General features: G+C 35.4%; 1 protein-coding gene across 1 annotated transcript in view; it reads right to left on the reverse strand.

Annotated features, from left to right (window-relative positions):
- Positions 1-2,680: 2,680 nt before the first annotated feature.
- Positions 2,681-16,682, reverse strand: part of LOC107714125 (mitotic spindle assembly checkpoint protein MAD1-like) — a 72,135-nt gene continuing 58,133 nt past the window's right edge. Inside the window, exon 12 of the mRNA XM_016519864.1 lies at positions 2,681-3,194. Coding sequence (XP_016375350.1) covers positions 3,033-3,194 — 162 coding nt within the window. The 3' untranslated portion in view covers positions 2,681-3,032. The remainder of the gene's footprint in view (positions 3,195-16,682) is intronic.

The following is a 16,682-nucleotide window of genomic DNA, read 5'->3' on the forward strand; positions in this document are numbered from 1 at the left end:
TCAAAGTAGCAAGCACCAAACAAATCAACTTCAAAGGTAAGAGTAACAAACAAAAAAGTTAAACTAACAAAAAGTTAACAAGTTTAAGTCAAACAAAACATCAAAAACAGTCGAACAAACTACTACCGGTGGCTAACTAAGTCACTTCCTAACTAGCTAACAGCCAATGGCTCATCATTAAAATTCACTAAACTAACTAGTCATTTAGGTTTATATCAAGCTGTGAGTAATAATAATCTCTGCGTAAGCAGAAGACACAAACCAACAAACTGCTGCTACATAACTAGTTACTAGCTACGGTCACTAACTACTAACAGGAACTAAGTAACAAGTGTCACTAAAACTAAGTCAAACATTGTTTATGTCAAACTGTCAGTAATGATAAGCTGAGTAAGTGATAGACACAAACCAATTAACTAGCTGATACTCCATAGTTAAAACAGGAACTAAGTAACAGAACTAACTAAAACTAACATTCACCAAGTCAACTTTCAAGTAATGATAAGCTCTGACTAAGAAATAGACAAACCAACAAACTACTTTATGACTATTTAAAAAAAAAAAACGAATAGTCTCTAACTAACTAACTAACAGGAACTAAGTAACAAAAGTTACAAAAACTAACTAACATTCACCAAATCAAACATTGTTTGGGTTTATGTCAAGCTGTAATGATAAGCACTTAGTAAGAAATAGAAACAAACCAACTAATAGCTACTACTAACTAGTTAAAAAAATCCAGTCACTAACAGGTACTAAGTAACAAAAGTCACTAAATCCTACTAATCAACATTCCCCAATTCAAACATTGTTTGGTTTTTGTCAAGCTGCAAATGAAAATCTGTAAGCAGTAGACACACTAAAATGTTGTTTACCTGCGTATACTAGTTAACTAACTAGCTAACCAACTAATAGTCTCTCCTAAACAGCTTGCATTGAGTAACAAAATTCACTCAAACACTGTTTGAGTTTTATTTATGTCAGACATTGAGTCATATTATCCTTTATAATATGAAGCCAAACGCACAATAAAACGCTCTCTGTATACATACATCCCTCAAAAACTTCAAAGAAAAAAAGCAGTGAGTCTGTGATTAATTGCTTGCCCAGAGTAGAACCAAAAGGGAGCAAACACAAAATGAGGGCATCAATGCACAATGGTGCTTTCCATGTCAAATCTTTTTAAGTCTGACCTCCATAAGGAGAAGTTAGCATCAAATATATTTTACATTTAGAGGGCTCGAGAAAAGAGGGCTCGAAGTAAAGATTTATTCTTTTTTGCAGTTTTCTGTGCTTTATGAAGCACCGTAATAGCATTCCTGCCTCATAACACCAAAGCACCCCCTCGACACCAGACCTTCTAATACCTGTCCCAGCAAACCTAGTGCATATGAAAATGCCTCTCCTTTGTCTCCAACTTGGTTTTGTTTTCTATTCTCCCAGATCACATTTTAATAAAAGGTCAGCCGGTATTTTTTCACTCTCTTTTTGAGATGGAGTTATTCAGATTGTGACCTTATCAATGTGTTGATGCCTGACCCAATGAATTGTTAAACAAATGATATTAAATAAAGAAGCGAAAAAGTAAGAAAAAGCGTGAAAACAACAGAGGCTAAAAGTGACAGAGAGCAGACCAGCTTGAGAGTGTGTGCACAGTAGCTTTTTCTGAATTGATATTTGCCAGCCAAAGACTGAGTTTGCATATAGGAACAGCTAACAGCAGGGACATTGCACCTGCAATGTATTCTCTGGCATGAGAAGAAAGCAGAGATACTGGCAAGGCCTCTGCACACTACCTGAAACCACGGATGCAGGATGAGGGTAGCATTCTTTGCTAATTGATTTGGCACAGTGGCACTTTCCATCGCTAGTGCGACAGATTTGAGACAAAATTAATCTGAAAGCAGTCTGAGTCATATCCGATTAAACTTAATGTGTGCAGGATATGAAACTGTGGCATTTTATGTGGCATTCAAATAAAGACAGTAGAAAGAAGGGGGGGGGAGCAATAATTGCTGCCAGCTAAAACGGCCAGGGAATTTAAATACTCCCACATCCACTAGGATTTGGTGCCAAATTGTACAAAGCAAACGTTTAAAAGACATAAAACTCGCATCCGAGCTTCCAGGCAACTATTGTGGTTTCAATGGGGATATTAGTTTATCCTCAATTCAATGAGGAATTGATAACAATAATCACTAGGTTGAGTTGTTTGAAGTAAAACACAATAACAAGCTTCTAACGGAATCATTATTCACTTGAACACAGACAATGTTTTGAAATCCGTTAGATCTCAATACAAACAATAGACTGGAAAGTTTAATACGTCTTTATTTTTTCTTCAATACAGGCAAATAAACTGCCATGAAAGATGTTTGTAAAAAAAAAAGACTGCACATCTTTAGGTTTATTTTGCATACGTGTTAACCTGTTTCTTAAACAGTGTGGGTTTACAGAATTATAGGTAAAAGGAAAAATACACAGTAATCACTATACTACTCAAATGCTGCCATATAGCTTGTCATGCTTTGATGACCTTCAACTATAAAATGCTTAATTGAAGTAAAACACAATAACAAGCTTCTAACAGAATCATTATTCACTTGAACACAATGTTTTGAAATCCGTTAGATCTCAATACAAACAATAGACTGGAAAGTTTAATACGTCTTTATTTTTTCTTCAATACAGGCAAATAAACTGCCATGAAAGATGTTTGTAAAAAAAAAAGACTGCACATCTTTAGGTTTATTTTGCATACGTGTTAACCTGTTTCTTAAACAGTGTGGGTTTACAGAATTATAGGTAAAAGGAAAAATACACAGTAATCACTATACTACTCAAATGCTGCCATATAGATTGTCATGCTTTGATGACCTTCAACTATAAAATGCTTAATCTGTAAAAATGCAAATTAAAAATGATCAGCTTGTCACAGCCAGGAGTTCTGTAGATGTCAGTGTCTTGCTGTGTGTGTGAGTGTGTGAGAGAGAGTTCCCTGAATACTGTGTGGTCGAGCAATGACAGGTAAATCAGGTGACAGTCTGGCGGCTGAACAGCTCGATGGTGACCGCGCCGAGGAACACTGGGATGCTCTTCTGATGGAAGAGATGCAGATCTACCAGTCCAGTTAGAGTGCGGGAAAAATCTGTCTCCAACAGCTGCATGCTGCCACTGCCCACTGGACCAGTAGACTGGAGAGAGAGAGAGAGAGAGAGACGGGAGAGAGGTCTGTTTAAACATTTGTAACTTGGCACAGACTACAAACAAATCAAAGTAGCAAGCACCAAACAAATCAACTTCAAAGGTAAGAGTAACAAACAAAAAAGTTAAACTAACAAAAAGTTAACAAGTTTAAGTCAAACAAAACATCAAAAACAGTCGAACAAACTACTACCGGTGGCTAACTAAGTCACTTCCTAACTAGCTAACAGCCAATGGCTCATCATTAAAATTCACTAAACTAACTAGTCATTTAGGTTTATATCAAGCTGTGAGTAATAATAATCTCTGCGTAAGCAGAAGACACAAACCAACAAACTGCTGCTACATAACTAGTTACTAGCTACGGTCACTAACTACTAACAGGAACTAAGTAACAAGTGTCACTAAAACTAAGTCAAACATTGTTTATGTCAAACTGTCAGTAATGATAAGCTGAGTAAGTGATAGACACAAACCAATTAACTAGCTGATACTCCATAGTTAAAACAGGAACTAAGTAACAGAACTAACTAAAACTAACATTCACCAAGTCAACTTTCAAGTAATGATAAGCTCTGACTAAGAAATAGACAAACCAACAAACTACTTTATGACTATTTAAAAAAAAAAAACGAATAGTCTCTAACTAACTAACTAACAGGAACTAAGTAACAAAAGTTACAAAAACTAACTAACATTCACCAAATCAAACATTGTTTGGGTTTATGTCAAGCTGTAATGATAAGCACTTAGTAAGAAATAGAAACAAACCAACTAATAGCTACTACTAACTAGTTAAAAAAATCCAGTCACTAACAGGTACTAAGTAACAAAAGTCACTAAATCCTACTAATCAACATTCCCCAATTCAAACATTGTTTGGTTTTTGTCAAGCTGCAAATGAAAATCTGTAAGCAGTAGACACACTAAAATGTTGTTTACCTGCGTATACTAGTTAACTAACTAGCTAACCAACTAATAGTCTCTCCTAAACAGCTTGCATTGAGTAACAAAATTCACTCAAACACTGTTTGAGTTTTATTTATGTCAGACATTGAGTCATATTATCCTTTATAATATGAAGCCAAACGCACAATAAAACGCTCTCTGTATACATACATCCCTCAAAAACTTCAAAGAAAAAAAGCAGTGAGTCTGTGATTAATTGCTTGCCCAGAGTAGAACCAAAAGGGAGCAAACACAAAATGAGGGCATCAATGCACAATGGTGCTTTCCATGTCAAATCTTTTTAAGTCTGACCTCCATAAGGAGAAGTTAGCATCAAATATATTTTACATTTAGAGGGCTCGAGAAAAGAGGGCTCGAAGTAAAGATTTATTCTTTTTTGCAGTTTTCTGTGCTTTATGAAGCACCGTAATAGCATTCCTGCCTCATAACACCAAAGCACCCCCTCGACACCAGACCTTCTAATACCTGTCCCAGCAAACCGGGCGCATATGAAAATGCCTCTCCTTTGTCTCCAACTTGGTTTTGTTTTCTATTCTCCCAGATCACATTTTAATAAAAGGTCAGCCGGTATTTTTTCACTCTCTTTTTGAGATGGAGTTATTCAGATTGTGACCTTATCAATGTGTTTTGTATTGCCAACGCCACAAAAGGGTGTTATGAACAATATTTGACCTTTTGGCTAACAACAAGTTTGTGTTGATGTTAAAACCTTCCCTGAAGTCCACATGAGAGAAAAGACAAAGACTATTATAAAATGAGAGAAAAATGATTGACTTGGGGAACAGTTGGGCAAACAGACAATGGTAGAAGTTTTCAAATTAGTATAATTTCTATTGCTGCTTCTTCATCTTTCCATTCTCCACGGACACCCAGTTATTTTGGCGTTCCCAACACTGTCAAGCTAAAATCCGTCAAACTAGCGTAACTTCATGCAATGGCATCTCCTGCTAAGCTTTCTTTCTAGAGGACCAACTCCTTCCATCTCGTTTCCTCACTTCTAAGAGTTTGTAAAATGGAGCGTTTGGACCGAAGGGGTGTGAAGTGAATAATTACACCATTTTGCACTTGACCCAAACAGCTGTTTTCTCTCTAAGGATGTAAAAAGGGATGCATATTAACAGTTTACGCCATATTGTAGAGAAAGAAGGGGAGAAAAAGACAGACAGAGAGGGAAAAAGAAAAATATGCTTGCCTAGACTTTGCTCAAGATGCATTTCTGTACATGGAGTGACACCTGTAATGACTCAGCCTTCAGGAGCTTCCAGGGACTTATACTGTAACAGCCTATATATCTCCTGACAAATCCAGAGAGAATCACACACATCACAAAACGCCACAAGCCCAAATACCAAATAAATACACAGCCAAGAAAAGTAAAAAACAGCTGGTCTCAGGAGGAGATGTTACAATATACATTCTGTCTGAAGCCATCAATCCACACACACACTGAAGTAGTTTTCTGCACCACTCGTACTACAGCAGAACAAAAAATATATACCTTTGTTTAATGTTTAAGAATTTAAAATGTTGTTGAGAGTCTGAATGAGAGAAAAAAATACTGGGTACCACAAGCAATATTCTAATTCTGTGTCCTTGCAACACAAAATTACACAAAAATACAGTTTTTACCAGTGTAGTACGATTCACAAACAAATGTTTGTGCATCAGACTATTTCAATAAAATGGTCAAAAAGACTGAAGAACTTTAACATCTGACTCACTATCATACTGATCAGGTGTTTATATGACAATGTGAAGTTATACAGCTATTCAGTTGTTGTTACTGCATTGTAATTTAAAATAAAAAACAAAACTTAATTTTTTACTTTTAACTTTTTCCCTTCATTTTAAGGTCCAGTTTTCACTATCAACAAACCATTAAATATGACTTTTGCCTCAATAAACTCCTAATTTGTTGCTTATTAATAGTTAGTAAGGTAGTTGTTAAATTTAGGTATTGGGTAGGATTAGGGATGTAGAATATGGTCATGCAGAATGTGTTTTATAAGTACTAATAAACAGCCAATATGTTAATAATAGGCATGCTAATAAGCAACTAGTTAATAGTAAGAATTGGTCCGAATACTAAAGTGCTACAAAAAAAAGTACAGGTAAGTTGGAAGAACTTAAAAACACACACACACAAACACACTAAAAAAAACACAAAAAAAAACAGCTGAAGTAGTACAAAGTTTGCAACGAGCCAAGAAGGCACGTACACACAAACAAATTTATGATCCAGTTGAATCTTTGAGTCGTCTGTTGGTGCGAGAGCACCCCGCCGAGCTTAAAGAGAGGAAACGGGAAGCTGTCATTGCGTCGAGTGTGAGGCGGAGGTGTGTGAAGAGCAGTAATTGGCTGTTAAATTAGCTTTATCTACTGATTAGGCAGATGTATAATTAGCCAACTGCTCCTTGCTAACGGCACATCGTGCTTTACCACATCCATGACATGAGATACAGCACATGCACTGCAGATAAAAAGCTACATTAGCTACTAAATTGCACACTTTTTGGCATATTTAGACTAGGAAACAAACATTTTAGAAGTACAAAGTGGGCACAAAAAAGTATTATGACATTATATGACATGCCACAATGTATGTCACTGTATTAAATAATAATAATGAAAAAAGATAAAACTAGTAAACCTATCAAAATTAAGCTAGGTGCCACATTTGTAACATTTTGATGTATTAGTTGTAATGATACAATTGCTACCGTAATGATAGTTTTGATATAATACATGTAATATGATCTGAATATTTTCATAAGTACTTATGAATTGGACTTCACTTAGTTTTTTTCCCCCCAGAAATATATTCACAAAAAAAGGCTGCTGTTCTGACGAGTGTAAGGCAGTTTGTTAGAAAAACAACAGATGTGTTTAGAGGGGAAAAGCTCCATCTATGATGTCACTGACAACAGATGCAATATATCTAGTGTCTTTCTAAGAATTTCTGAAAATATGACATGCAAATTTTTCTCCATTTCGCAGATGCGGCTTTGATAGTGAAGTTCTTGGTGTCCATGAAGACATGCAGACTGTTGATTTAAGATGTAATTTATTTTTTAGTACTTGCAAGCCCAAAATCAAACTGAACTTGACTGAAACAAATATATCTTTAAATGTATGGAAAATGTAGGTTTAACAATAACTGCAAACACAATTGGTCCCAAACCAGCTACATTAATTTAAATAAATACATTTTGCCTATTTTATTTATTTATTTAATAAAATAGTATATAGTAATAGTACTATTTAATAGTATTTAGACATTTCTCATAATTGGGTTACAGGAAATTAGATCCACAAATCATATAAAATTAGCATCTAAATGTAGCCATAAAAAACATGCTAACAGTATATAAAAATGTGAATGCAACTATTTTCCTTGCACTTATGCCATGAATTTGAAATGTGGAAAGAAAAAAAACATGGATAAAAGGTTCATTGGCATTCTTGTTAGTGCAACATTTCTGCTGTATCTAGAGCGAGTGCTTTATGATCTCCTAACTGAATGAGCGTCAGCCAAGGGACTGCGGGAAGGACCACCTCTCCAACTGGAGGAGAGAAGATATAATTGAATAATCAGAAATACGCAAATGAAAAACAAAAAGGTTTCCATTTAAATGCAGATTTTGACATTTTACCTTGGATGAAATGATAAAAAAAAAAGGACAGCAGAATGAGTGATTATTAGGTCCTGGACCAAAGTAGAAAAAAAAACACTGTGATTCTCCTTTGAAAAAACGTACCATCTCTATATACATATTGGTCTATTTATGTTTTCTGCTATATGCTTAATAGAGCATATAGAAATGAGAGTTACAGTACAGCAAACACAAGACTTCACCCACCATCTGTGAGAAACCACACAAGAACAACATAAAACGCAGAGAAGAACATCTGTGGATTAGACTGCAAGACAACGAGAGAAGAACAGATAATGGTTTCCTCACCAGTTAATCTAAACTTTCTTAAACTTCATTTCTACTTTGTAATTTACCATGAACACAAAATAGCTGGCTGAAATGTCTGAACATAGTGACTGGATTTAAACTATGTGATAAACGTAAGCATGCATCTCTTCCATTTGTCCCACAGACATGTATGATTAAAAATAGTGCAGCATTAATACCACAAAGTGGATTTTCACATGATTGATTATAAAAACAAGCTGGGAAAAAAAAATCACAAGTTTGTGCTGAAGGAGAGATCCAAGCCATATACATGTACCAGAACATTACATTTATTTATTTATTTTTTTTAACTTGGGCCAATAAGAAACAACCAAACAACATGATAAAAACACGTAGCAACAGGGTATCTGAAGGATTTCTAAAATCAAATTTAAGACTTTTTAAGACCTGCACAAATAAAATTAATACCATATAAGCAGGAGATATCTATGGTATCATATCAAACCTTAAAATGACTGTACAAAGCATGATTTACAGTTCAGATACAAGTTTTCTACTATATTCCTCTACTATATTCTTAATTTTCTTTTTCATCTTCTATGAAACTGTCAGATCTTCTCTAGTGTGTTTCTGTATCCTCAGTCTGAGCTAATTAAAATGCATCAGTACAAAGAGCTTGCTGTCCTTACAAACCTCTTTCCCCATGATACTCCACCACACACAAACAACTTCTGCTGTCATGACAGGCTAACATGACGGCTGACATATGCTTTATGAACGGAGAGAGAACTAGAAGGAATAAAAGCGAGCGTGGGTCTGGGAAAGAATGTCAAACGGAATAGAACTCAAACTCTGTCAGGAAACTCTCCACTCGACAGCTGTGATGGACAGAGATGATGTCTGCTAGTTTAGGCATTCGATCTTCAATAGACTCTGCAGTCTCTAGGGATCAAATCAAACCCCCATCCACTCAGAACATTTCATGTTCTCACTAGAACACAAGAGAGAGCTCACGCATGAGCACGCATGCACACGCTGTATGTTTAGCTGAATCTATAAACATGTTCCGCATGGATTGCTCTTGACCAGATGTTCTGAGAAATCACAGACAGTATGTCAAATCCTTGTTAAGGCCTGAAATCACACTTGTATTTTTTTTTTGCATCAAAAAAGAAGAATATGAAAATGAGAAGGTTAGCAGGTCAAATTTACTTTAAAATCCCATGGAATTATCTGACATGATATGCAAATAGGATAGAAAATGGCACATATTCAGTCTTCCCACCTTTTGACCAATGAATTTCCATAATGACTTTTGTACCTTGTACAGATATTCTTGAAGAACAAATAGATGAAAGACTTTACAGCTGAGCATAAAAAAGGATAAATAAATACATGAATATTAAGTTAAAAAAAAACAAACATAGAACTTAAAAAAAATCTTGTTACTAATTTTTATTAACATTTTAAATAATAATAAATATATATATAGTATATAGTGTATATATACATACACTACCATTCAAAAGTTTGGGATCAGTAAGATTTTTTATATTTTTACTGAAGTTTCTTGTGCTCATCAAGGCTGTATTTATTTGATCAGAAATACAGGAAAAAACCCTGTTATTTTGTGAAATATTATTGCAATTTAAAATAACAGTATTTATTTTAATATACTTTAAAATATATTTTATTCCTGTGATCAAAGCTGAATTTTCAGCATCATTACTCCAGTCTTCAGTGTCACATGATCCTTCAGAAATCATTCTATTATGCTGATTTATTATTATCAGTGTTGGAAACAGTTGTGCTGCTTCATCTTTTTTCAGGATTCTTTTATGAATATAAAATAAATAAATAAAAAAACAGCATTTATTCAAAATGGAAATCTTGTGTTACAATATACACTAAGGTTCAAAAGTTTAGAGTTAGTAAATTTTTTTTCTTTCTTTTTTTTTTTTTGAAAGTAATGAATACTTTTATTCAGCAAGGATGTGGTAAATGGATAAAGTGATAGTAAAGACGCATATTGTTAGAAAAGATTTTAATTTGAAATAAATGCTGTTCTTTAACTTTTTATTCATAAAAGAATCCAGAAAAAAGTATCAGTTTCAAAAAAAAAAAAAAAACATGAAGCAGCACAACTGTTTCCAACATTGATAATAAATCAGCATATTAGAATGATTTCTGAAGGATCATGTGACACTGAAGACTGGAGTAATGGTGCTGAAAATTCAGCTTTGATCACAGAAATAAATGACATTTTAAAGTATATTACAACAGAAAACCAATATTAGAAATTAAATAATATCTCACAATATTACAGGTTTTTCTGTATTTTTGATCAAATAAATACAGCCTTGATGAGCACAAGTGACTCCATTAAAAAACATTTTACATCTTACAAAACATCTTACTGATCCCAAACTTTTGAACGGCAGTGTATAGAAATTTCCATACATAAATAAAATATTACATATATTGAAACTCTGGAACATTTTTTTTGTCAAAGATATTTTTGACCTTCAATGAGTTTAGAAATCACAGATTGTCTGGTTCTAGAGAGGTTCTAGAAAGTATTTGATTAGCACAAAAGAAGTAAATTTGAAATCTATATGTAGCTGCTATTTTTGTCAAATTTTAGGAATACGGTGGCATACAGATGACCTCAAAAGCAAATACACATGGTGCAAAAGTTCCATAACTTTAACTATGATTTCATGGGGTGTTTAAGTCTACATATTTCACATGTATGACATCAAGAGCTAAGGAAAGCAATAAATATAATAATCACTGGTGTGTTAGAAGTAGTTCAAGGCACCACAGTGGATCCATTAAATTATTTCAGAGTTCAAGCTGTGAATGCAAATGTTATTGGTCAATACAGGATAGAAAGTAGTTCAATCTGAGAAAGAGAAACTCGTCCAAAACACAGCAGTAGTGAACCTGATTAAACAGTCCACAACAGTGTATTGACTGTGGCTGGGCAGGCAGGAGGAGACTGAGATTCACTTCTTCAAATCAACTGCACAGACAGGGTCCAAAATTAACTTTGCCACACCTGCTAATGGTGGGTGACTTGATAAAATTTCCCAGCCGTTATTACTTCCTACCTGCCATAAAAATGTAGTTTGCACTTTTTTAAAAATTAAATAATAATAAAAAAAGTGTCTACATGCTGTGTGTATCTTTCGCTCCCTTTTTTTGTGGCTTAATACAAAAAAAAATCCACATATATGTTACCACATGGAGATGAAAATCTTAAAGAGTCCTCTGACAGAGGCAGGGATGCAAATTTGATTGCCGGGAATGCTTCAACAAAGGCAAAAACAACAACAACAACAACGAGATGAACAAAGTTATAGAACATTTGCAATAAAACATTTGCATTAACTGGTTTTTGCAGGACACTTGCAAGTTCATCTATATCTATCAAAGCTATTTTATCTTTTGGAGCTCATCTCCAAAATCTATACACGACTTAAGACCCTCAAAAATAGACTTCAAACTCAAAAGTGCAGCTGCTCATAAGCAAATGATCCGGAGAATGATTTGAAAGAAAATGTATTGACCCTGCAAGTGAACTTTACGCCTTTGATTTATTGTCATAAATTAGAGCATGTACTGTTACCAGTTCTCTGAAGTTCCCTCACTACATGTGCTCACTTGCAAACATATTCTTGATTTCACTCTCATTAATAGCTCATCAGTGAGTTTAATCAGCGAGTCCATCAAAAGGTGTAATCATCCCCTGATTGGACGAGAGGAAATGCCAGAACGCTGATCAAAACACGCACAGAGACACCTGCCGTTCCAACGTCGACAATCAGAGCGGCCCTACTGTTACCATGGAGATTATCAAAGCTGGAATCTTCGTCATCCTAACCTTTGAGGTTAAAGCAAGACATTGCACCAGCAAAGGTTAACACAGGGACACATTTAACTGTCAGTGTGTGTAGTCTCAGAGGATGACATTTGTGAAGCCATTATAAAGGCTATGTGGATGCTTAACAATGAATACAGGTCAAAGCTTGAGACACAGCAATCTGCTATGAACTTTAAGTGAATTCTAGTCTTATTTAAATAGAAAACTGATGATAATTAAGCATAAACAGGTTCATTTCAAATATTACAAATTTATGCAAATAACTTTCTCATATATGCAAATGACTATTTCTCTAGGTGTAGGGATTTGAACAAATCCCTAAATGCACATATTAAATTTCAGCATGCAACTCTTTGTGCTATGGACATGAAGGACACATCAAACCATGTTACCTATTGAAAAGTCGTTTGCTGTTGTGCTGTTTTATAAACGATTGGAGACCAATGTGTGGTTGACCAATATGGATTTTCTTTGATGACCGAAAAATAAATGGCTAAATACAATGGCTTATATATCACACAATTTAAAGACAGCAAATAACACATGCAATGAAAGTGATATTTATTTTATGCAATATTTACCAAAAAATTAGAAGAAATTATTTTAATATGAATCAATTTGAAAAAATGTGAACTTGATAAAAATCTTTGAAATAAACATTTGTATTTCATATAGACATTTCTTTATTCTGTAGTCCTATTAGACCATATTTCACACAAAAAAGAGACAAAGTAAAAAACACAAATAAAATGGAAGTAAACACTGTAACCATATTCTGGCAATTTTTTTTTTTTTTTTCACACACTAGGAAGCATATTTCCTCAAAAAAAAAAAAAGAAAAGGAAAATATAGGCTGATATATCAGCCTGGGCATATTGACTGACCACTACTGGAGAAAATATTTTCATCTGGCAGGTAAATATGTAAGCCAGATGTACATTATCCTGTTTATTACACAGCTACTTGCCAAATAAGTAAATATTTACACACAAAATATTGATATGAGACAAAGCAGCTGCAAAGAAAAACAGTTCAAACAGCTTTGAGCCTAGACAAAGTTCAGACAAGATGGACATTTAAGGCATATCACTAATTACACAGCTTTTGACCACAAAAATTAAGACAAGGGCATAAAATGCTATCTTACCTATTTAATATTTTGAATCCATTACAGTGTACAAAACAATCATTCTGGCAAGAAGACAAACACTTCAACAATATTACCGCAGGCCTGCTACAGAAATAATATGGAAGTCCTCTGGTGTCATTTTACAGTAAATAGAGTTGATAACTGAGGCGCAAGATGATAGCAGCAGCGTTTGGATGAAAGTAGAAAGAATGTGGTGGTGTGATATGAGAGATGTAACAGAAGAGCCGGCCTCAAACACCCGGATGAGTAGTATGTTATTCAGAATCGCTAATGAATACGGTTGATATTGATATCGGGGAATAACACACTTCGGAATGTTGCGACTGACCAATCAGAATCAAGCATTCTAGAGAGCTGTGTAATAAAACTGGCAACCACCTACAAACAGACCAGAAAACCGTAGCAATGCCCTGGCAACCAGAACACTAGAATCGTGGCTGGAAGTTTAGCACAGGCAAGCACCACTCACTTTTTTTTATCAAATAATGCACAAATCAAGTTATATTTCAGTGGTTACAGAGAGACATACATTTTTTTAGCCCCCTACACCTAGCACATTTCATTCCCTGATGTGACTCAAATAGGCAGACAGGGCTTTGAGGAGTTTAAAAAGCGGACTTGATGCCCTGTTCCAATAACACCCACGCAAAAGCATATTTCCGCCATGAATAGAGTGAGAGCTCTCACGACCAATGTGCTCTTATGCTAAACACTGCAACGAACAAAGAACGTTTTGTCAAAGCTGCACAATGACTGTGGTGCTCAGTGTGCTGGGAATAGACTGTCCACTAAAATTATAAGCACGCTAGACAGAATTGAGCCTTTTCTGCTCCATTCAGTTTATGTTTTCATCCCTCTGAGTAGAGACATACAGCACGGCTTAAATATCGCAGATAAAAGGAAATTTAGACTTTTTTCCTATCCGTGCTTTGAAGGTACATTTTTTGATTGGGGGCAAAATGTTAGATAGAGGATGAAATTAATGTAATATTATGTGAAAACAGAAGCTGTATGGTACTAACCAAATGTACCCACCATCAAAGCACAGAGACACTAATTACAGCAAAGATGAGAGGACACAGAGTATATAGTCTTCCTTTGATGGAACTGTCCATGTTATTGCTATGCTCATGAAAAATGCAAAAGTAATACAGAACTGGATTTTCACATTTTCAGAGAAAAAGCTTGCTGCAGTGATGATAAGGTGTTCTACATGGTTGCTGAGGTGCTGCAATGCAGTTGACAAGGCGTTCCAAATGGTTACTTTAACATTGTTTACAGTTGCTTTACGTTCCAAGTTATTATTTTCTATTATATTTAAGGGATAATGCACGGCTAGCTGTGCATTAAACGATTTTAATGCACAAAGTGGAGGCCAAGAACCTGCATGGTTGCCTCGGCGAAGTGGATTAAAATAATTTAATGCACAGCTAGCCGTGCATTATCCCGCTTATATAATGGTTATTTGACAGCATTGACAAGTTAAAGCTGTTAATGATGTTCCCAGCACAATATTTGACTGGAAGGGTAAAAATTACAGTTATTTTCATCAGTTATGACTCGTTAGTGCTAGCATTCTTCCCGCTTCAAATCAGACACAGAGATGAAATAGTGTGGTAAGATCACATTTATTTGAATGAATTTTAGCATTTATTTTAATTAATTATTGATCGAGAGAGAGAGAGACAAAGAGAAAGACAGTTGTGTGTGCGTTACCTGCGTCTGCTCGCCTTATACCATAGTATAATTTGAAAATATAATTGTGACAAGTGGGGCGGGGCCGAGAGCAGTGGGAGCGGAGTGAGGCCGGTGGAGTGAAAGATAATGAGGGACACCTGTGCCACTCACCGGTCTCGAGTCCCACGGAGGAGCTCCGGAAGGATAAAAGGAGGAGTGACGACAGTGAAGGACAAGAGAGGACCAGGCCTGGACTATTTATGTTGTTTTAGTTCTGTTTGTGCGCGGCAGTCGTCTGTGAGGGGCTGTCACGCTATTTTCAGTTTTGTGTTTATTTTGTTATTAAATTATGTAAAAATGTTCGCCGGTTCCTGCCTCCTTCTTCCCGATCTACAACCGTTGTTACATTGTTTCATTGGTGCCAAACCCGGGAAGAAGGGTTTAATCCCTAAACTAGTTTTTACTAGTTTAAACTAGTTAAAGGATTGTGGCATCATTGTGCCACTTTCTTTACTGGCTCATGTTTTCTACTTTATTCCTCTTTTAATTGTGACCATTGATTGAGTATTTTCTCTGCCTGGCTCCCTGTTGAGATGAGCTCAGCAGGGAAAGAGGCTGATTGGTTTTGCGTCTGAGAAACTTCTGATTACTACTGGAGCTGAAAACATAGCTGAGGGCAGCAATCCCGGCGACCAACCTGGCCTGACAATAACTGAAACCGAGTTAGGAGACGATAAGAGAGAATGGCAAAAGCGGATGCTTCCATAGGTGGCGGCTGTTTTCAGATAAACACTGGAGAGCTAAAATTAAACTGCCAGATACTGTGATTGAGGGTTATGGTTAAATCTATGTGTGCGTGTCTGCAAATCGAAACTTTGCAGTTATTTTCATGTCAAATCCCTGTCAAAGAGTGGCTTCGAGGTTGTCAGATTTTACCAGCAAAACAAAATTGAGTATGCATAATTATGGACATGTATTTGTTCGGTTTCTGAACTGTTTATTTACGCTTAAATTATAATTACATGAATGTGGTTAACGACTGTTATTCTCATGTTGACATGGCATGTAAACTGTTGAAACATGGCATTTAGAAGCTCTTTGAAAGAAAATCGATTTACGGGAATTACGGGCAAATAAAACTTAAATATGAGGCCTTTGGGTCAGTTTTTTCACGTGTCAAATATCAACGAGTTCATACTATCATCATGAATGATTTAACCTCTGAACAAGAGCGATATCTGCATTTTTTACAGTAGCGAAAAAAGCTATCCCACTATAAAAACCGATCTAAAGTCTCAATCTTTTATTCAAAATGTTTTTGAACAAGATTATATTGTCAAAGATTACAGACTTTATTTAATCTCTAAGTAAATACTCAAAAAAAAAAAAATTAAGCATTTTAAATGCTACAAGTGAATTTAAGCATTAAAATACCATGGTCTGCCTGAATACTGGATTCTGATTGGCTGGCATGTATGCATTAAAACTCTTTAATGCACAGGTAGTTCCAAGTCAGTTTATTCATCGTTCTATATTAATGTGCTGCTTTAATTGATGCACACAAACCCACAGAGAGAGAGAGAGATTGAGAGAAAGGGAGAGAGAGAGTTGGAGATCGCAGATTGTACTGCACGCACACACACACACACAAACTTGTCAACGCTTCTCCGCGACTTTTATTAATAAAATAGCCTAGATACTAGGTCGCTACATTATATTCCTCAGCAACAGGGTGTAAAACCGCTGTTTTTTAAGTAACACAGCTTCATTGTTTGTAGAGAGACGGAGCAGACAAAGGTAACGCACACAAAACTGTCATCTCTCTCTCTCTCTCTCTCTCTCTCTCTCTCTCTCTATTGATAATTAATTCAAA

Source organism: Sinocyclocheilus rhinocerous, unplaced genomic scaffold (assembly GCF_001515625.1).
Source record: "Sinocyclocheilus rhinocerous isolate Xijiao unplaced genomic scaffold, SAMN03320098_v1.1 scaffold1953, whole genome shotgun sequence".
NCBI lineage: Eukaryota > Metazoa > Chordata > Actinopteri > Cypriniformes > Cyprinidae > Sinocyclocheilus > Sinocyclocheilus rhinocerous.